A 23,718-nucleotide genomic window follows, 5' to 3' on the forward strand; every position below is an offset into this window, starting at 1 on the left:
CTGTTATAACTGCATTTGTGGAATATATTGCTAACGGCACAGTGAAATCATTTTACATTATAGAGAGCATTAAAGATGACACAAAAATTATGAAGTATCTCTTAAGTAGATAAATTGTCTGAAAGTAATTTATTTGTTTTTCTAATTATCCACAAGAAATCTTGAAATTAATCCTGTTGAAAAGTAACAACTTTTTACCTAGGGATATATTATATTACTATTTCATATCACTTTATTTATTTTAAAAGTATTAGTTTATAGGAGTTACTTAAATACTCTGGATATTAATTTTTATTAATTAATATATAATTTGCAAATATCTTTTCCTAATCTGTGGGGTTTAAACTTTAATATTATCAAGTTTATTAATCTATTTCTTTATAATTTATACTTTGTGTGTTTTGTTTAAGAAATACTTTCCTGCCCAAGATTAAGATATACATTTAAAGTTTTGCATTTCATGTGTAATCTTCATTACACGTGGTATTTATTTCTTTTGTGAGGTCTGAATCTAACTTTACACCATTCAAAAATGTTTTATACTTCTCTCCATTAAGTTTTTGTACATGTTTTGTTCAATACATTCCTATGAATCTAAAAGTTTTTATTGCTACTGTAGGGTGTATCTTTGTTAAGTTACATTTTTAGTGGGTTTTTGTTGGTGTATAGAATGCTATTTATTTTTTGTTTTTAATTTTTCAAACATACAGAAAATTAGAAAGAATGTTAAAATCTATGTACCTACCCTTTAGATTAAGTAATTAATATTTTGCCATATTTGCTTAATCTGTTTCTTTTGTTTTCTTTTTTTTGGCTAAATATCTCAAAGTATAAATTACAGACACCATGACACTTCATTCCTAAATAAATACTTCAGCATGAAGCTCCAAAAACTAAGGACACAACCACAGTGCCATAATCACAGACAACAAAACTAACAATTTTCCAATATATCTATTATTCAATTATAATATTACATAATAGTCCAATATCCAAATTTCACGAATTGCTATTTTTTTTACCATATATATATTGTATATCTCCATATATATAATATATATATATTCTTTTCAGATTTTTTTCCCATTATAGGTTATTACAAGATATGGATAAAGTTCACTGTGCTATAGAGTACGAACTTGTTGTTTATTTATTCTATATATAGTAGTTTGTATCTGCTAATCCCAAACTCCTAATTTATCCCTCCCCCACCCCTTTTGGTAATCATTAATGTTTTCTATGTCTATGAGTCTGTTTCTGTTTTGTAAATAAGTTCATTTGTATCATTTTTTTACATTCCACATATAAGTGGTATCATATGATATTTTTTTTCTTTCATCTTATTTTATTAAGAACAAGCTTTACGTGAGACAGACAAATGATGGCTTTACAAAATTTTAGAAAATTGCTACTGATTCCAGCCTGGAAATTCCTAGCAAACCTAATACCATCAAAGGATGTATGTGTATGAGCACATAATTGCACAGCTCTCTTTTTAAGACTTTGTAATGCATTTCCTAAATTGAAGGTGATATCATATGGTATTTGTCTTTCTCTTTCTGACTTACTTCACTTAGTAAAATAATCTCTAGTTCCATCTAAGTTGCTTTAAATGGCATTATTTCATTCTATTTATGGCTGAGTAATATTCCATCGTATACATATACCACATCTTCTTTATCCATTCATCTGTCAATGGACACTCAAGCTGCTTCCATGTCTTGGCTATTGTAAATGGTGCTGCTATGAACATTGGGGTGTGTGTATCTTTTTGAATTAGAGTTTTCTCTGGATGTATGCCCAGCAGTGAGATTGCTGGATCACATGGTAACTCTATTTTTAGTTTTTAAAGAGCCTCCATACTGTTCTCCATAGTGACTACACCAATTTACATTCCCACCAACAGTGTAGGAGGGTTCCCTTTCCTCCACACCCTCTCCAGCATTTATTTAATTTGTAGACTTTTTGATGATGCCCATTCTGACTAGTGTGAGGAGGTGCTTCACTGTAGTTCTGATTTGCATTTTTCTAATAATTAGCAATATTGAGCATCTTTTCATGTGCCTGTTGGCCATCTGTGTCTTTGAAGAAATATCTATTTAGGTCTAAAAATGATGAGTTTTTAAGGAGATCAAAATGCAACAGAGAGAAACAGTTGTACTTGCTAGCCAGTTGTCCCACATTCCAAATTTGTCTGATTGTTTCTTTGTGGTGTCATTTAACTTGTTCCTTTATTCCTCATATTTCTTGTAAACAAATTAGAGGAGGAGGAGGAGGGGGAGGGGAGAAGGAGGGGGGAGGAGGGTTAGGGGGAGGAGGGGGGAGTTAGAGGGAGGGAGGAGGAGGAGGAGGGGGACAGGCTGAAGATGTCTCCAGGCATGTGGGATCTTAGCTCCCCGACCAGGGATGGAACCTGCACCCCCTGCATTGGAAGGTGAACTCTTAACCACTGGACCACCAGGGAAGTCCCTTGGGCATTTAAAAGGAGCATATTTTTTCCTTCCTTAAGTCTGTTAATGTGGTAAATTATATTAATAGATTCCTTAATTAGATTAGCTTAGCTCTGTTATCTGGAAATAAATCCTACTAGATTATGGTGTATAATTATATATTTATACATAATATATTGCTTTTTGATTTGTTAAAATTTTATTAGTAATTTCACATCTATGCTCATAAGTGAAATTGACCTAAAATGATCATGTTTTGCTTTCTTTGCCCAATTTTGGCATGAACGTCATCAACCTCAGAAAATGAGTTGGGTTGTTTTCCCTCTTTTTGTGTTCTCTCAATAGTTTGTATAAGATAAGGAACGTTAGCAAAGCCCCTAGTTTCAGAAGCAGAAATTCTTCCTTTTTTATGATGTTATAGCCTCAATTATGCTGAGCATTGTGCTTTGCCCATAGTAGTTTATGGAACCGTAGAATTTAATTCAATCATTGAGAGAAGCAGGAGGAAACTGAATAACTTTTCAGCCATTCTAAGCCAAGGCCTTCCCACTGCAGTTTACTAACAAATTCCTAAGGTCTCAAAACAGATGAATCACAATTAAAAGTTGAGCAATGCTTTCCAAAGCCAAATATCAATTGGTCTGTTTGTGAATACATATATTTCTACTCACCCATGTTTGTGAAAATAATGAGTAATCTGCAAATGCTATGACTATAATAGTCATATGTGCTAACTGGTGGTGCCATGATATTATCATTGAAAAATCATTAATTTGCATTTCCTCTTTCACCTCTGAGCCACACCAAAAGAGATTCTCAGACAATCCACTTGGTTCAGCCATGAGTTTCTTCCCACTATTACTTGAGTTTTAAATGTAATGAGTCCTGTATAGTTTTGTTTGTGTCTCCTCTATAGTAGGGTATAACAGCTAAAGGATGGCTGAGTGGCAACAACAAGAAAAAAACATAAACCTTTTTATAAGTAACTTTTACTATTTTTAATATTAAGTGGCTTGCTGCTATTTCCCTTCAGTCCAGAATCAAATGAAAACAAATATCAAAAAGTTCATCCATTTTTTATCAATTGATAATAATTCACCAGAGTTAATAAACCTATTATAACCAGTTTTAGTATAAAACATTCACTCTTTCTGACTCATAAGATGTATAAAACTCAATATCCTTCATCAGCATCTGCTATCTTTAAGTTGGCTGACATCACCCTGCAGTGGTAATTCTACTACACAGGTATTTTCTTCAGAGATGGAACACTGGTTTCTTTCTTCTTGAACCATCTCTTTGCAAGCACAAGTGTTGGGATTAGTACAATTGTTTTTTTCTACAGGAATTAGCTCTTATAATTCCATTCTTTTAAGCCGAGTGGAGTGCTGGTAAATGTTTAACAGCCAGTTCTCTGGGAATGGGAGGGGAAGCCCCAGTTTGCAGCATTTGCTGATTTATGGTGTAGACATTCTCCCAGCAATACATTTAAAGCAACCAACATGAAATCACTGAAGGTGCAGCTGGGAAGAGATGCACCCAACAGGCTCTTACCAGCTGGTGCCAGCAGGCTCCAGTACGCCATCACTACACAGCATAAGATGAACTTTTCTTTCTTTCATTTTTCCCCACATTTTAAAGTTTCTGAAATTGAGATGTGCTTTATAATCAAGTGTAAGGTTAATGTGGTAGTGTTTCTCTCCCTTATCCCCCAAAGTTGCTATTAAATCGGTGATACATTTTACAATAAAAACCACAATATTTACGTAAATTTATAATATACTTAAAAGGAGTCTGGCTGTGAAATAGGTTGTTGGGACAATTAAGTTGCAAAGTTAAGCTAAGGACTTTCTGAAATTTGGGAGAGCTATACATTTTTAATGCCTAAAGAAAAGGGGATCCCAAAAAAATCAAGAAAGAAAAATTCCCATGAAACAAGCTCGACTTAATTGTGAAAGAGAAAGTATTATCAACATGGACATGACTGTTGCCTATCCATGTCCAACATGTTGCCTAATATGTCCAACAAAACATATTGTTTCAAACAACTGAATATAACAACAACAAAAAAGAGACTCACAGATATAAAGAACAAACTAGCGGTTACAGGTGGGGAGAGGGAAGTGGGGAAGGGCAATATAGGGGTAGAAGATTAAGAGGTACAAACCATCATATATAAAATAAGCTACAAGGATATACTGTGCAACACAGGGAATATAGCCAATATTTTATAAATAATTATAAATGGAGTATAAACTTTAAAAGTTCTGAATCACTATATTGTACACCTGTAAAACTTATATAAATATTGTTCATCAACTATACTTCAATTAAAAAAAATTTTAAGAGGGGAAAATTGTTGTCTACAGATTATCAGTTTAAAAAAATTAAGATAGATTTAAAGCAGCAAAACATTAACTTATCATAGAATAAACTATATTCAAATAGAAACCAAGTACCTGGAAGAGTAAATCTGGAATCTCTCTGTCATAGAGGGGCATTTGCTGCAGAAGGAAAACATCTAATTGACCCGCATTTCTAAGTTGCAATAGCTGGAAACGTTTACTCTGTTTCATTTCCTCTTCAGAAACAAAGTTAAATTCATCTTGCAACTGTTTGAGACGAAAATACTTTGGACTATCCTGTTCTTTATGTTTCATGTACTATAAAACACAAATAATGTAAAGTCTTTACTTAAAATATTAATTTTTAAAATTCAAGAATTATTTCAAAACAGTTTTTCCCCCTAACTGTGATATATGAGAGTTGCAATAGAAATAGGAAATGGAGCAACTGAATCTGTACAGAAAATCTGAAAAAAAAAAAAAAAATGCAGAATCCAGCCTATGCAGTTTCTCAGCCTTTTCCTGGTCATGATTTATACAGAAAATGAAAACATGTGTACTGCACAGTGGATTAAAAGATCAGAGTTTTTGTATCTGGTTGCCCTATGAGTCGACAGAGGATCAATATTTGTACACACATGTAATCAATTTAGCACATCAGTTGAGAAGCTCTGATCTGAAGAAAATTAATTGCAATAAACTATGCATGCACTGCTTTATTCAATAAATGTAAATGTGAGTACATGGTACATGCTAGGAAAAGTGCTAGCTGCCATTAGAGAGACAAAGATTTACTAGTTGTAGTTCCACAAGGAAAGGTAAAGCACATGGACGAATAACTAAGGTAAAAGGCAGAATGGTATTAGAGCCATAAGAGTTTATAAAAAGAAAAAAAGTTAACAGGAGGGCAAGGAAAGAAAAGCCCATATCTAACTGAGGTTGCCAAGGAAGGATTTACCAGACTTGCAGGGTGGGTAAGACAGCTGTTCTAGGTGCCCTTCTAAACAGAGGGAATGACATGAATAAAGGTATGAAGAAAGCCTGTTTGGAGCACACAGAGCAGTTCAGTTGGCTGTAAGGAGGAGTAGGAGAAGTGAATAGATAATAGAGTCTTTGAGGGAAGGAGTGTGTCTATAAATCATCTTTAAAATCCTCAGCATTTAATAATATGGCTGGCATTCAGTAGATGTACAATAGATGTCAGCCTGGATGCAAGATGCACCAAGCAAGGGCTGCTAAATAGTGGCAGAGTACCAATCATCAGGCCTAAAGGAGTAATTATTTCAGTTGCTGAATTTCTAATTGCCTTACAATACTATAAACTGGCTGAAAACTCTATCTGTCCTCAGATTTACTTTTAATGCCTCCTAATGCCTAGAAAAATACACTGCAAACTGTGGAGGAGTATAAGAGTGTAGAGCTTAAGAAATAAAATATATTTACAGTACAGATATTTGCTATAACTTACCATAACAAATTCCATTAAATCAGAATATTCTGGATTATTTGGGTCAATTCTGACTTCATTTGCCCATTCAAAAAGCTTCTGTTTATTAATAAGCCATGGAATTCCAGGAACACCTCTTGCATCTACATTCCTTAACACACTAACATAAAGAAAAATATTTTGTGAATTTGTATATAATATGCAAGTGATAAATCTGTTATATGGGGTAAAACCTACCCATTCCAGGTATTTAAAGATAAAGCTTATCCTGTGTTTAAGGATAAAATAGAAGGTTTAGATGTGATATCTTTCCTGGTTCTTCTCACTTTCTAACTGTATCACAGCTTTTTTTTTTTTAACATCTTTATTGGAGTATAATTGCTTTACAATGGTGTGTTAGTTTCTGCTTTATAACAAAGTGAATCTGTTATACATATACATATGTTCCCATATCTCTTCCCTCTTGAATCTCCTTCCCTCCTACCCTCCCTATCCCACCCCTCTAGGTGGTCACAAACCACCTAGCTGTGTATCATAGCTTTTTGATAAATGTCTACCCCTCCCTTAAGAGACAAGTAAGCTTCTTAAGGGTAAAGTCTGTAAATATTCATCTTTGCTATCTAAAGTCCACAATATAAAAAGAATCTTTAGGTTATATCTTTACAGTTGAAACATAATATAGAGTATGTAATACAATTAACTGGGAAGTATGGGCCAGAAGAATATCTTTGGTCATATGAAGCCATCTTCAGAAGTTAAGAGAGCTATAAAAGATAGGCTAGACTCCTAATGCATCCTTAGTGACCTCAACTATAGGCTAAGTGCAGAAGGAATTCAACCCTAAACAGTAAGGGTTTATTTTCAGCCATCAATTATCCCAGTTACTTAATCTCTCTCTTCACAGATAATTTGTTTCATCATGTAGAATTAGAGCAATTTGGACTAGAAGATTTCTAAGATCCTTTCTGTAAAGTACTCAAGAAAAATTCCAGTCCATAAACTAGGATTCCAGAAATACCGTTCTGACTCAGATTCAATAATGTCAACCTAAACATGGACATACATTTTACACTGTCTACTTGCCATCAGTATCTATTCATATTTTTATGATGAATCTTTGGAAGCTATTGCTAACAAGGGCAATGCTTGGTATGATAGGATGTTAAGCAAAATTACAAACAGGTAAAGTTTGAGTATTCTTCCTTTCTTTAATTCCTATGTCTGCCCTCATATTTAAACTGTTTTAATGTCTTTGTCATAAGAGATACCTAGGGCCTGACACCCTTAACACCATCATGTAACAAACTTTCCTTCTCATGGGAAGATTCTTAACCCAGGTCCCCTAGAGAACAAAGGCTGAGGTACAGTTTAAATGTCAATGAATAGATTAGGGAGAAAAACTTATCCCATTATAGCCTAAAAAAATTAGGTTGTAATTGTATTTCAATGTAGTCTCCAGATTTCTGCCTCAGGGGAAGTGATAAAGACCACAGAACATCTCCTGCCCTTGCTATAATGATTCCCCCAGCTGGCCTTACAGGTGTTTAGCTGTGGGCTACGGCAAAATTCCTCCCTCACCTGCACCCCCTCCTTCACCTGCACCCCCTCCTTCACAACCAAATGCTAAGCAAGTAATATAATTCAGTGATATTAAGTATACCCACAGTATTGTACATCCACCATAACTATGTACTTCCAGAATTTTTCATCATTCCAAACAGAAATTCTCTACCATTAAACAATAACTCTCCATTCCTCCCTCCCCTCAGCCCCTGGCTTTGTCTCTATGAATTAAGCAAAAAATTTTAAAGTTACCAGGGAGAAAAGACAATCTACAAAATACTAATGTTTAGACTGATGGCAGACTTTTAAACAGCTATGATAAATCCCGGAAGATAATGCAACTATAGCTTCCAATAGGGAAAATAAATATCAGCTTCAAATTTTATGCCCATCTAAACAATTATTCAAGAAGGAGGAAAATATAAATACATTTTCAGATATACAAAGACTAAACAAGCCTGCTAGCCATGAAAACTGAATCATTAAAGGAGCAACTTTCAGCAAGTAAATCCAGAATGAAAGTCGTGGGAGGTAAGAAATGAGGGCAAACAAAAGTCAATTAACCATGTCAGAAAATAATTAACTAGTAAGTGTAAGAAAAACTGTTTTATGTTTTAAAAATGTATTAGGGCTTCCCTGGTGGCGCAGTGATTGGGAGTCCGCCTGCCGATGCGGGGGGCGCGGGTTCGTGCGGCCCGTGAGCCGAGGCCGCTGGGCCTGCGCGTCCGGAGCCTGTGCTCCGCAGCGGGAGAGGCCACAGCGGTGGGAGGCCCGTGTACAGCAAAAAAAAAAAAAAAAAAAAAAAAAATTATTAAACAAAAACCCTAGACAACATGGGATTGGAGAGGTGTGCCTAATGTTACACTGAAGCATTCTAAGATCTTCTTTTCGTTCACTTCCTTGTCTCTGGCTCTGTCAGTAGTTGACGAATAAATGAATTAATGAGTGAGTGAAACAGTGAATGAAGATACGTTCTTTCTGCTCTTCTGTGGCTCCATGCTCTGACTCTCACAGTCAATCTTGCCTTGCCTTTTGGAGCACCGATCCCATTCCTAGAGCCACTGCCCCTCCCCAGTCCTTGGGCTCCCACAACTGTAGAGGAGGAGAGCTCTGTAACTTCCTTCTCTGATCTCAGAGGCCCCAACTGTAAAGTTTTACTTCTAGTTCACTTTAGAAAGGACTCTGAACTTTGAAAACCCCTCCTGCAATTCATTCCCTGTTGAAACCTGTCATCTGTTCCAATCTTGCAGAATTACTCTCAATCTTTTATATCCTGTTAGTTCCCAACTAACAGGAACTGTTAAGTGCAGCATCACAGAAGCCATTGAAGACAAGAGACTTCAAGAAGCAAAACGAGGAGGATGGGCCAATGAATATGCCCATAAGGTCCCTGGTAGCCTTCAGGAATAACTGAGTTGGGTTAAGGATGAAATGTGTGAATTAAAAGTAGAGGCAATGTATGCAAACGAGTAGACTACCCATATGAGGACTTGGGTGGGAAAAACAACCAGAAAGAGTTTTCAGGGTTTAATCAAACGCTTGGATTTTTCTTTGTTTCAAAGCACAGAAGGCTTCTTGGATACAAAAGACTTACAGCATAGGAAATGGAAAAGTTGAAGAAAAGATAAGAAAAGGATATAAATATGTCAGCAGAATCCTAACGGAGACGAAGGAAAGTTCCAAATTACTTGTATAAAAGCTAGCTTTAGAGTGAGGAGAACAAACATCTGACTCGAAGAAAAAGGCAAAGAATAGTACGATGAGGCAAAGATTAAAAATAGCTGCAGTGGGGACTGTGCTAGGGAAATACTAAGAAACACAAGAAAATAATGGTTCAGCGTATTAAAAGCTTATTCACTACTTCCAGAATGAATTACCCTTATTAATTGTCCATTTTTCTCCTAAAACACCCTGCACAGCCTACCTCACTATCAACATCCTGCACCAGGGTTATCATTTATTATGTTTGTTGCAATAAAAGAATTGCACTTGTTATAATCCATAAACCTATGCCGACCCATCATTATCACTCAAAGTCCATGATTTACTTTAGGGTTTACTCTTGGTGTCTTACATTATATGGATTTTGGCAAATATGTAATGACATGTATCCACAATTATAGTATCATACAGGGTAGTTTCACTGCCCTAAAAATCCTGTGTGCTATTCATCCATCTCTCTTCCTAACCCCTGGCAACGACTCACATTTTTTACTGTCTCCATAGTTCTGCCTTTCCCATAATGTCATATAGTTGGATATAGCCGTGTTTTTTTAAAAAATATGCGTTTAGATGGGGAGGGGAAATGCTATCTTCTTGTTATAATCATTCACTAATTTTTAAATGATGGGATCTTTTGGTCCTTTATATTTACCATTTTACTCAAACATAGCACAATAGGTAAGCCAGCATTATCATCGTTTTTATAGAATTTTACTTTACTTCTATTAATCCTGTTTGTGGATGTGGTCTAGCAGTTAATCCCAGTTCCTCTAGGAAGTCCTGGGATATAGATGAAATTTCTATGTCCAGCAATTTCTTCCAGCAAATTGATAATGCAAAAAATGATTCTTTCATAATCCAGAATGATTGGGAGGTATAAAGGTCTCAGAATTAAAATCCTTCGGAGTCTTGGCCTTTGCCCACAGTTTAAGGACTGTGGAACTGCCTCTCTCATCATCCATGTGGCTCTAATCCTAAGCATTGAAGAGATACATTCTCTTACATACAAAGATATGTACTGTCTTAGTGGAGTGATTATAAATAAAATATATAAATATTTTACATATTTATAAATACAAATAAAAAATAAAGCAACATCCAAGTAAACTAAACTGTTCCTACTGTTTCTAGAGTTTTCCCTTTTGTAGGTCTTGTGTGATGCTTTGCTGAGGACTGACATTATTTTTCAAGCATAAACGTTTATTACCTGCAGTAAGCAGATCTTAATGACTGTGACATAGGTGACAGAGGAACACCATTTTCATCTAAGGCCCATGATAGAGAATAGCTTAGTTTTCCTGAAGTCAAAAGACAAAGTTCTTCAGTTCCGTTTCCCTCAAGAAGAAAGGGCACATCTATTTATAAAAGGCATTAAAAACAAATGAATATTTGAGCACATTACAGTTTTTTTCCAGACTGTTACTTGTGGAACCTCAGGAACACAAAGTTTATGTTGACCACAGGCTCTAATCTTAAAGCTCTCCCTCACCTCACATCTAAGATCCCTCAAGGTAGACTGCTTCAAACAGACTACAAAAGAGACAGGAACATATTTATCTGAACACAGAAGTTTTTAACCCATTCTTTCTGGGAGTGGCTGTCAGCAAGAAAAAAATATTGGCAGCAGAAAAAGAGCTACTGTTTGTCTCCTTCCTTACATTCTTGGGTGTTCCCCCCTCCTCATCTTCTTTCTGTCTCCAGAGAGCTTAACGATACTCCTTGAAACTTCTGCCAAGTTCCCAGTGCTCCCTAAATTTTTCACTCTTAAGTCTTTTCTCCTGGGTCTCCACAATCCTATTTTCTGCTTCATCTGGACTCTGTCTAAGCAGACTACATTCCTCCCTCATTTTCTGTTCTCCCCTGGTTCCTTTGCCTCCTTATTTTCTTCTCTCTCCTTGCTCACTCATTCATAGTCCCTTTCTTTTTACCAGCTGGATGCAACAATTGCAAAACCCCTAGGAAGGCGAAAGAGAAGGAAGCTGGGGCAGAAGAGAAATGACAGCATTCTGGCAGACATGCTAACTTAAATTTAATTGCAGGAGGAGTAAAATCAATTGAACAACAATAAACAAAAACATCACTTCTTCTTTCCTCTCTCCTTTACCTCTTCCTTTCTCTCTCTTTCTCTTCCTCCCTCCCCTATTCAGTTCAAAGATGAATCAGCCTGTCCTGGAGAATCTTTAAGATTTACTAAAGGAGAGGCAGAGGCAGAGCAGCCTACCCATTCAGGAGTGGAGCTCACATTCCAGATAGCGTAGCGCCCTTGTCTCAGATGTCCTAGGAAAAGCAAAGGGGCTAATCCCGAATTTTAGATATCCCAAAGATCTGATTCAAGTCAAAGTTTTAAAAATCAGTTTAATGTCTGGAAGAAGAACTTAATTCTTTTTTAACCTAATACTGTAAATATAGGATTCTTTATTCATATAAGTGACCCAGGGTCATTTAGGATATGGAACTCATGAAGAAAATAGGAGGGAAGAAACATTTTTAATAAACTTACTGCTTCCTACTTCTCCATATGCAGGTATGACCAGCTTATCAGAGCTAAATTCTACATATTCCAAAACAGTTTTGCTTTTTAGCTCTGTGTTTTTAGGTATGGGTAAATATAGTTTTGCCAATAAGCTTGTCCTTTTACTTATTTCATAAACCTAAATATAAGAGAAATGATTGATAAATCACTGAAAGTACAAAATAGAAAAAGAACTAAAATAAAGATCATCACTAACATAATTCTTTTAAAAATACTAGAATGTAAAATAGGTATTGCTCTATAGCATTTGATCCACATGATTGTGAGAAAAGTAGATAATCCTATGTGTTTAAAAGTATAATGCCTTTTACTGGTTTCAAAGAAAATCAATTGAATAAAAGGATTACAAATACAGTTCTGTGAATATATTACATATAACACAATACCCAAATAACTTACTTTTGTGTAGCACTTTTAAAATTCTTTATCTCATTTAAACCTGATAAAAATTATAGGAAATAGGTATTATTCTTCCCACTTTGTAAATGGAGAAATGGAGTCTCTATATGAAACTATCTTAATTTTTATTAAAAGTGATAGAAACCCAGGTGAAGTGCTTAAGAAAAGGGGAGATTTGTTGGCTCATGGAATCCAACGACAGGTTAAACAAGCTATGGGGCAGAGAAGGGAGGAAAAGTCCCAGAAGGAGGAAGGGAGGTGCTCAGTAGACTGTTCCATAGATGTCCACTGGGTACTAACCCAGGTCTTCCGATTCTGTATGCCGTGCTTTCTACTATAGTTCCATCACTGCCATAACTACAAACCTAAAGTTTTTTCAATAGAAAAATCTTATTTCGACTTATACTGTGTTATCAGTGTTTGGGGAAACAGTGATATGTGTTCTAAAAAGAGGGAAATCAAGGGGGGGTAAATGCCCCGTAAAAGATAAAAAAGAATGTACCAATCAAAAGGATAGTTGATTAACCAAGAAAGCAGGGGAAAAGGAAAGACAAAGTGGCAACTATTTTTCTGGTCATCTAAATACTGTCCCTGTAAGAGTGAATTTAACCCAACACATTGGTCCCTTTGACAAAGGCATTCCTAATACAGAAAGGTTTTTAGGGGTTATAGCTAATGGACTTAAAGTATTTAGGTCTGTGATAAAATTTTCTTACTGTAAATTAGTAAATTGACTAACTAAAAAGAGACAATGAACTGATAAATATATTCAAATATTGAATTGGCATTCTGATTTTACACATCGTCCTTGTAAATTTATTTAGGGTATGTAGATGCATTCTCCTGGAACTGTTAAATCCAGTTTCTGAGACTGCAGAGCTGGAGGCCAGATCCTGGATGGTAGCAAATGTAAAGGTAGAGAATTCTACCTGGAATCTCCCCGGAGACAGACTTGTCTCCTAAGGGAAGCTATCAACACCACTGTGTGGCTGAGATGGAGTGTGAAGAATGAAAACAGGCATTATAAGTGGAGAAACTAGAATATTCAAAACTCTAAGTAGGAAATTGCAAGAATGTATGGAAAAAACAAGCAGTTCAGTTTGGCTGAAGTGAAGAAAGAGTAAAGAAGAATAGTAAGAAGAAAATTAGAAATGTAGGTTAGAATCTATTAGTCTAGGGCATATAGATTTATTTAGCAAGTTTTGCACTGCTAATGGTGCGATTTATCCCTAGATAGATTCCGTTATTTCCCTGCCTCTTGTTTTGTTAAGATCATGTGCTAATTCATGGGATGATGAGGGATTCAAAATACACACTTATCTATTTTGGGAGGGGGCAGATTTTAAACTTCAAGTGGTTGGATTATTATATCACAATTTATTTTAGGTACAATAGTAGGAAAGTGTAGTCAGTATATTTTTTAAATAGAAATTTCAACAGAGGTACATTTTAAGATGATAGTAACTTGACAGCTCAGATGAACAAAATGAATACAGCTTTTGATCAGGGATAGCACAAAATTATTTTAGGAATTGAAAAATAACTTTGATTTAGATTTGTAGGGCTTCCCTGGTGGCGCAGTGGTTGAGAATCCGCCTGCCGATGCAGGAGACACGGGTTCGTGCCCTGGTCCGGGAAGATCCCACATGCCGCGGAGCAACTAAGCCCGTGAGCCATGGCCGCTGAGCCTGTGCGTCCGGAGCCTGTGCTCCGCAACGGGAGAGGCCACAACAGTGAGAGGCCCGCATACCGCAAAAAAAAAAAAAAAAAAAAAAAAGATTTGTAATAATAATCTTCTCCCCACACCTCAAACTCCACCCCACACTCACATACACAAATCTTTTTATTTTTACTTTTATTTATTTTTATTTTTTTGTTGGGTATAGTTGTTTTACAATGTTGTGTTAGTTTCTACTGTACAGTGGAGTTCCCTGTGCTATACACAGGGTTCTCATTAGTTAACAAATCTTTATTCCCTCCTAACTTTTCTTTCAGCTCTAGGTGCAAGTTTAACCCTTATATTAACCATCAAGACTTCTTGTCTAAACTCCTTTACTGTCTCTAATTTTTCTCCATCATCCTATTTTCTTCTTCTTTTAGTGAAGGGATTCTTATGGTGGGGTGCTCGGGCAGGAATCAGGGGTCTGCTGTATGTGTGTTCTTTCATCAGATTCTTAAAGGGATCCAAAATTTTTTTTTAAAGATGAACAAATATATCAAGAGACTGAAATCACCCAGTCAAGGTTGGGGCAATTTGGAGAAATTATTCAACACTTACAATAGCTATACTACTCATAGTTTAAACAACCCTCTTCCACCTCACTAACAAATGAATAATCATGACGCACATCTAGGGTTGGCAAGAATTTTAGCAGGATAGAAGTATTTAGAACAACTACAAATCAAATAATTTTATACTTACAGCTATTAATAAAAGACTATTGATGAATTATAAATATATTATTTATAAATATCTTGTCTACCCATATAGATCAGTCATCTCAATATAAAAGAACTTACTTATCACATATAACAGTAGCTAACAAGAAATTTAAAATTATGTATGTCATAAAATAAGATACAAAATTAAATGACAATGGCATACCTCCAAGCAAATTGTTTCAGGCCAGTATATTAACTGAATATTGAAAATTTGTTGAAACATGACTTTAAAATCAAACTGTAGGGGAGATACTGAAGTGCAAGAAACTTGTTTATTGTTGTATAATATTTTAATAAAATATTTAAGCTTCTGAACTTTGGCTCTCCTCTTTTGTTCGTGCCTAAAAATTAAATAAACCTTTAATGGGCCCTTGAAAAGCAAACCAGATATAAAATATTATTCTTTTCAAAATGTACCTCAACATGTTAAAATATGATCATTTTAGAGGACAAATAATATTTGAGCCCAATAACATTTGCCTGTATGTGGATAAAAGCCTTTCCTACCCCTCAAATGTTTTTTTAAAAAGACATTTACTCAAAAATACAAAAAGAACTAAAATTAAGGTACCATAAATCATTCAGCTATTTTACTAAATTATAACTTAAAGAGATTATAACACTTACCCATTATAAGAGAGGAGAAAGCTGAGGGACTTAGGAATGGGGGTGGGGGAGCTTGAATGGAGAATTCAAAAATATTTTCTAAGTTTTAAAAGACACACACACACACACACACACACCATGTCTTTAATAACCTCAAGGAGGTGGCTCTAAGTCAAAAGGCTTGCTGTGTCCTCTTAAAGGTCTTTGTGAATCTCTTTAGGCTTTAGGTTGTATACCTTTTTTTTCCCAGGACATTGTTTCTCTGAACCCAAAGATCAGACAGGCAAGTCAGAGAGGTTACTTTCCTGGGGCTGCTATGAAAACACTTTTTGGGGAAAAAATTGATCCATTCAATGATATGAGACTACCAAAGAGAGTCTTCAATCCATCCATTCATTCGTTCACTTAACCAACATTTACTGAATATCTTCTCAGCTGCAAGGCAACTGACCTAATGATATTTAAGACTTGATCCTGCTTTTCAGAAGGTAGAAGACTAGTTGGAAGATAAGCCATAGGTTGAAAAATAAAATCCCCTTCTGTTCTCCATCCTAATCATCCTATAGGCCAGTATCTCCCTGCCCCTATATCTGCTCATCTTCTCTGTAATCTTCTCAGAGGGTTACGGGACAAAAGATTACTTATTCTTCCTGTCTCCCTGTAGGCTTTTTTGACCTTCCTCCCAATTACCTTTAAAGAAATACTTTCATAAAATAAGTCCTCTGAAAGTAGTTTAAATAATGAGCTTATGAAAATTTGTTAATTCGGGATTGATTTATCCTCATGAAATCTTGCCTTTTTCTTCACCTGTAAACTCTTTTTAATTTTTCTTTAATCCCTGTACTCCTTTCACCTCTATCCTTGACATCAGTATATTATTGTTTTCTAGAGAATCAATTCTTATTCAACTGGACATTTTAAATGGATAATGACAGCAATGCCACATGACAGCAATAACTCTGAAAAGATATAATGCATTATATTGCCTTTTGCCTTGACCTCCACTAAGTTTTAGCCTAGGCTTTCCAGCACAAATATCTTCCTCTTTCTCTTCCTCCTTTTTACTTCCAACTTCCATTTTATGGCTGTTCTCTTGTCCTCATTTAGATGGTCCTTTTGCATGGGTGTCTTACACAATAAATCATCTTGGGCCCTTTTTGGAAGTAGGTGAAGAACAAATAAAACATTGCTTCACTGCTGCACTTCTCTAGTCAGAAAGAAGGTAATGATAATTGTGCCTTTGTGTTTGCTACTCTTTATGTTCATTTAAAAGTTTAACCACCTATTCATTCATTTAATGAAGATGAGTATTTATTGGGCACACACTACCTTCCAACACCATGCTAAATGATGCACATTCACAGTACTCAGAGATGAATCTGTACCAAGTGTTCCATGGGACAGAGATGTTGGAAAGTTGTACCTAGTTCAGTGCTCTAAGTTGCTACATCCACTTTAAGGGAGACGAGATCCAAAGGCTTAGAGATGGGAGAAATGGGGATCCGCATGACATCTGTTTATGCATGGATGTCCTAGGAGTAGGGAGAAAACCTTAAAGCTCAAGGAAGAAGTCACAACTGAGAAGGAAAGAAGCTTGCATCGTCAAAGTAGAAAATTGTCCAGAGGGCCCTTTCTATACCAAACACTTTCTATGAAATCCAGGAGGTCCTTCAACAAGCAGGGGTGACCATATAACCTTATTTTTCACAGGGGCTTTATATTCCACCTATCTATACCTGAACAAAAATTAGTACCATAGCAAAACAAAAAACAATCATCCAACTAAACTGGGTTATGTCCCACCTCAGTCATGAATTAGAAGTGTGACCCCCCATCTCTAAGATGAAGATAATACCATAGAGCTATGGTGGCAATTAAATGTGCAAATATATTTTTTAAACTCAGCATGCTAAGTGCCTGGTATATGGTACTCACTCAAGAAATCTAACGTTATTAAAAAAACAATACAATTACTAGACAATATATAATGAAGAAATAATCCTTTAAAAATGCTTACAGTGAACATCTAGATAAGTTTGTTAATTCTGCTGTGAAAGAAATTTGTGGCATCAAGGTAATTGGATTTATTCTTTCAATATCTATTTCTTCAAATTCTGAAGCTAAATATGAGACGCTCTAGAAACAGAAAAATAAATATATAATTTATAATGTAAGTTCATTGCTTAGGACAATTATTCTTAAAATTAAATTTTATTTCTTATATTTGTCATTTTCTTGGGTAACTGTTACAAATACCAAGATTTCCTATTCTACCAAACAAATATTATAACTAGTTAAGATGAGTTGAATGTTACTTTGCAATATACCTCCTGTTTCTCCCCATTCTTAAATGCTTTTCCTTCAGTTTTCTTCTGAGTCTCATACATTTTTGACAATTCTTCTTGGTTTTGCTCATCACATTTATTCATTTTCATCCTAATTAATAATAAATAGAATTATTTAAAGCAGGAATAATGGATTTGAGAGTGGTTAGAGATCTTGCCAACACACACACACACACACACACACACACACACCACAATTTCTTACATAAAATAATTTTACATCCCAAGGAAATTATCAATATGATACACACACATATATATGTACATACATAAAACTTCATAAACTTGTTCTTAGTTTTCACAGATTTCTCCCTACTTAGTGTCTTCAGCCTTTTCTAAGGACATCAAGAAACTTCTCTGGTGAGAATGAGTAACCAAGGGGGATGGAAGATATAAATTTAAGGGCACATGCCATGTTTCCTCTCACTTTGCTTCCTCTCATATTTTTAAACAAATTTTTGGCCACGCCACATGGCATGCAGGATCTTAGTTCCCCGACCAGGGATTGAACCCGTGCCCCCTGCAGTAGAAGCATGGAGTCTTAACCCCTGGACTGCCAGGGAAGCCCGTCTCATATTTTTTAAGCTGTGAGAATGAGCGTGTGTAAGGGCAGGACACTATAGGAATATTAAGTGGTAAATCTCAGTTATACTCCTTGGGTTTATGCATAAACAGTAAGTAGTTCATGACATTACTACTACCATTACCACAACTACTACCACCACCACCACCACTAACAACAATGACAACTACTACTACTACTATCACTACTACAACTACCACCACCACCACTACCACTAACAACATCAACTACTACTACTACTGTCACTACTACAACTAGTACCACCACCAACCACCACTACCACTAACAACTACTACTACTACCACCATTACTACTACTACCACCACTACTAGTAGTAGTAGTAGCAGCAGCTAACTTTTACATTGTACCTACTAAGCACATGCCAGCCAATATTCTAAGTACTTTACACATATTAACTCATTTAATTCTCACAGTAACCCTACAAAGTAGGTATTACTATTATTCCTTTTCTATTAGTAGTCCAGCAAAACCCCAGTTCTCTGGAACCCTTTCAGAAAATAATTGGTCTGGGAGTTGACTTTTTATTCTTTTCAGTTCAAAGTTCAGTTTTTTATTTTTAATCTTTTAAAAAGGAGATTCTTTGATAAGTATTATATGCTCTGTTGGGAATAGAAAATGATGCAGTTGCTTTGGAAAACAGTCTGGCAATTCCTCAAAATGTTAAGCACTGAGTTACCATATGACCCGGCAATTCTATTCCTAGGTATATACCCAAGAAAAATAAAAACTATATCTACACACGTGAGGAGTGACTGCTAATAGGAAGATAGTTCTAGAGGGGAGTGCCTAAAACGTTATAAAATGTTAATTGTGGTGATGCTTGCACAATGCTGTGAACATACTAAAAACCATTGAACTGTACACTTTAAATGGATGAACTGTATGGTATATGAATTATATCTCATTATCATTGTAAAATATCATATGCTTTTTGCCTTCTGCAGTAAAATATAGGGAACCTAGTGTAGATACTACCTATATGGGCTAGAGACCAGACTACCTGTGTTGAAGCCCAGACCCATTACTGACACTATGGAATTTGGGCAAGTTACTTAAGTACTCTATGCCTTACTTTTCTCATCTGAAAATTGGGTTGTTATGAGAATTAAATGCACTAATTCATGTTAAGTGCTCAGTCCAGTGTTTGGAGTATAACAAACACTCAACAAATATTATTATTGTTTTCCTCTGATTCAGGGTAATCAATATGAAAGTCAATTAATGTATTGTTTAATCCAATGGCTCTCAAACTTTGTCACATATTAAAATCACCTGGGGATATTTTTAAAGTTCCTGATGCCCAGACCATACTTCATACCAACTAAATCATAATAGTGGTTTTTAGATCTCTCCCAGGTGATCCAAGTATAGAGTAACTTAGGCAATGTACAGTATTTAGACAATAGGTGTTTTAACAGGCAGTCTCTTTTTGAGGAGATCACTGAGACAGTGAGCTTGGTTCCATAGCTTTCTTCTTTCTATTCAGTAGCTCTGGGAAATGACATGGATTTTCCTGCTTGAATAGCTTGCTCTTTCTATTTCTATATCTTTTAAAAGCCCCTTTGACAGTTATCTGGATCCCTTCCAGATAAGTAGGAGCCTAACAGAGAACACAGGTGAACATGACATACAGGAATCTGGGTTCACCGTGCTACTTACCAGTGCTGTGGTTTGAGTTCAGTAGCCAAAATACAACAAGGTCTGTGGCTACTTACCCAGGCAGTTTCTCTAAGTTTAATGCAGTGTTGGTAACATTTGACAAGGAAAATTTATTGCCTGAATGAGAAGACAGGACTATATCCTCAACTTCCTGCTATTGTATTCTGCCACCATCACTTCATCAAACCTGCTTTAATTTCTCAATCAGTAACCTCCATGTGAGGAAATCCAATGAAAATTTTTAGTACTAGACTTAACTGATACTTCAGAAGCATTAAACACTACTAACCCTCCCTCCTATTTAAAATACTCCCCTTTCTTTGCCTCTGTGGCAAAACACTCTAACTGGTGTTTCTCTGTCCCTCCTCTGGTTTCTCCTCCTCTATCAAGCCATTCAAGGCAGTTTCTCAAGATTTAGCTCTCAGCCCTCTTTTCATCTCATTCCCTACCCTCTTCCTAAGCAGATTCATGCACACGCATGGCTTCAATTACTATTACTCTGCCACAAAATTCAGCATTTTTCTTTCTAGTACAAACCATATATCCAGCTGCCCATTCAGTTGCTTTATTTAGGGATGTCTCAAAAGCTTATCAAATTCAATATGCCCAAAACCAAATATATGAAGAAAAGATAACCTGAGCTCAGTGTCTAGGTCCCAGGTCTTCCTGTCATAAGTACTGTCTTTCACATAGGCCTGGCTACAAGCTTATTCAATTAGGGTTCACAAGGTGAAGGCCTGTGGTGAGGTTGCTGGTGATACACCTAGCCTGGAAACAGAGTTCCCAGGAGCATCTTCAAACATCAGCTTTTCTAGTTGATCAGAATGATACTTTGCTCTTTGTAGTCAGGTGGATGGACCTAGAGTCTGTCATACAGAGTGAAGTAAGTCAGAAAGAGAAAAACAAATACCATATGCTAACACATATATATGGAATCTAAAAAAAAAAAAAAAAATGGTTCTCAAGAACCTAGGGGCAGGACAGGAATAAAGACACAGATGTAGAGAATGGACTTGAGGACACAGGGAGGGGTAAGGGGAAGCTGGGACGAAGTGAGAGAGTAACATTGACATATATACACTACCAAATGTAAAATAGATAGCTAGTGGGAAGCAGCTACATAGCACAGGGAGATCAGCTTGGTGCTTTGAGACCACCTAGAGGGGTGGGATAGGGAGGGTGGGAGGGAGACGCAAGAGGGAGGGGATATGGGGATATATGTATGCATATAGCTGATTCACTTTGTTATATAGCAGAAACTAACACAACATTGTAAAGCAATTATACTCCAATAAAGATGTTAAAAAAAAAAAAGAATGATACTTTGCTCAAGTGAAATGCCCTCATTTTAGGGTAGCTGGGGCTAGCTAGTCCTGTTGTGGCCAAACTCATCACTGACACTGTGAGGTTTAGTTCAGAAATCTACAGGAGCAATCTGGAGAGGCAAACCCAAGCCAAAGTCCACTGGGAAAGTTGAATGGTAAATGTCAGAAGGAACAAATGCAAAGGGCCTCAGGTGGGATTGGAGTTTAGTAGAATAAGAGTAGGTGGTGAGCAGGCAATATCGGTCCAGAGCTACTGTTCTGAACAAGCTTATTGCATCTGTGACTCTCCTTTTCTGAAGAGGGGTTCATAATGCACGAGTGTATTAGACCGGTTTAAAAGATGAGAGGCAAGTCAGCAAGTTTACATGAATTCAGGAGCCTAAAATAAACAATGTCCGTGCTGGGTTAGGTTTAGAAACTGTCAGAAGCACTTTTGTTAAAAACTACTACAGCAGGAAAAAAAAAATCAACAAAGCTAAACATCTTTCTTAATTGCCTGAAATTATACTAATCTTTTACAGTTTTGAAAAACAAAAGACCCAGGACAATGGCTTGTGGGAGAGAACCAGTTATTTCACTGTGGGTTCACAAACAGCTTAAGAAGTGATTAACAAGCAAAGTTTTTAATCTGTAACTATCTCCTCCACTATATATGTTTTTGTGACTTACATGTTCCATCTAGAAGTATGATTGCTGGGTCTATGTTTAACTATATCAAAAAGTGCCAAACTGTTTCCAAAGTAGCTGCACCATTCTGCATTTCCACCAGCCATCAGTGAGAGTTCCTGTTGCTTTGCCAGTATTTGTTATTGCCTTTTTCTTTTCTTTCTTTCTTCTCTCTATTTTTCTTTTTTTGGATTTTAGCCATTCTAATAGGTGTGTAGTGTATCCCATTGCAGTTTTAATTTACATTTCCCTATTGACATAACATAATGTTGAGCATTGTTTCCTGTGTTCATTTGCCATCCATATACCTTCTTTAATGAAGTGTCTGTTCAAATCTTTCGCCCATTTTTAAATTGAGTTGTCTTATTAAGTTGTAAGTATTGTTTATACATTCAAGATACAAGTTCTTTGTTGACTATGTCAAATAGTTGACTAGCTTCTGGATTTTCTTTTCCAAGTTACTGTGAATTCCCAGTTATTCATGGGCAGCTCCTCAGGAGACCTATAAGAACAAATAGAGCAGCCACTCACCTCTGAAACTGCAACTTTATCGAGGTGCTTGTAAACCCTTGGCGTTGTCGAAGGGATTTCATCTGTTTCCAAGTCCATAATATACTGTGTAGTAGGGAGAAGTCCTTTTCCTTTTCTAAGTCATAGAGCTGTTTTGTATTACTACAATGTTAGATTAAATATATGTTAGTGGGGCTTCCCTGGTGGTGCAGTGGTTAAGAATCTGCCTGCTAACGCAGAGGACATGGGTTTGAGCCCTGGTCTGGGGAGATCCCATATGCTGCGAAGCAACTAAGCCCGTGAACAACAACTACTGAGCCCATGACCCATAACTACTGAGCCTGCGCTCTAGCACCCGCAAGCCACAACTACTGAGCCCGCGTGCCACAACTACTGAAGTCTGCATGCCTAGAGCCTGTGCTCTACAAGAGAAGCCACCGAAATAAGTCCACACACTGCAATGAAGAGTAGCCCCCACTCGCCACAAGTAGAGAAAGCCCACACACAGCAACGAAGACCCAATGCAGCCAAAAACAAATAAATAAAATAAATAAAAATTTAAAAATATGTTAGTGGATTAGAACTACAGTACAAGTCATTACAAATGGCCTGGAAGAATGTATTGTACTAACTCTTCTGGGCCCCCCGCCTTTCCTTTTTTTTTTTCAATTTACCCACATCTTGATGTAGAGAATGAAATTCCAATTAGAGATTCATACCTCTTAAAGATTTTTCACCATTCAAAAGTGCTCTGCTAACATCCATGTATTTCCAGATTTTCTGGACATTCTGTAGTATATTTCTTATACATTTCAGATTAACAACTAGAACAATTGCCTCAAATTTAGAGGTACTTTGCCTGATGGGTAGTGAGCGGATTATTTGGATGCTGAAGTAATATACTATTACTGGTTTCCTGACTTTGCAAACACACTATAGTATGGCAAATTACGCTGATTGATTTTCTAATATTAAATCATCCTTGCATTCCTGGAATGACCACAGTTTAGCTATATAATTTGATAAAATTCTGTTTAGCATATTTCATGAATGAAATTGGGTTGCAGTATTTTTTGTACTGTTGTTAGGTTTTAATTTCAAG

At 36.2% G+C, this 23,718-nt stretch overlaps 1 protein-coding gene across 1 annotated transcript in view; it reads right to left on the bottom strand.

Annotated features, from left to right (window-relative positions):
- The window catches only part of LOC131750304 (protein CC2D2B), a 132,047-nt gene that overhangs the window by 74,832 nt on the left and 33,497 nt on the right, over positions 1–23,718 (bottom strand). The window contains 3 exon segments of the mRNA XM_067024967.1: positions 4,910–5,113; positions 6,264–6,402; positions 22,638–22,778. Of these exon segments, the coding sequence (XP_066881068.1) occupies positions 4,910–5,113; positions 6,264–6,402; positions 22,638–22,778 (484 nt within the window).

This window comes from Kogia breviceps, chromosome 2 (assembly GCF_026419965.1).
Source record: "Kogia breviceps isolate mKogBre1 chromosome 2, mKogBre1 haplotype 1, whole genome shotgun sequence".
Classification (NCBI taxonomy): domain Eukaryota; kingdom Metazoa; phylum Chordata; class Mammalia; order Artiodactyla; family Physeteridae; genus Kogia; species Kogia breviceps.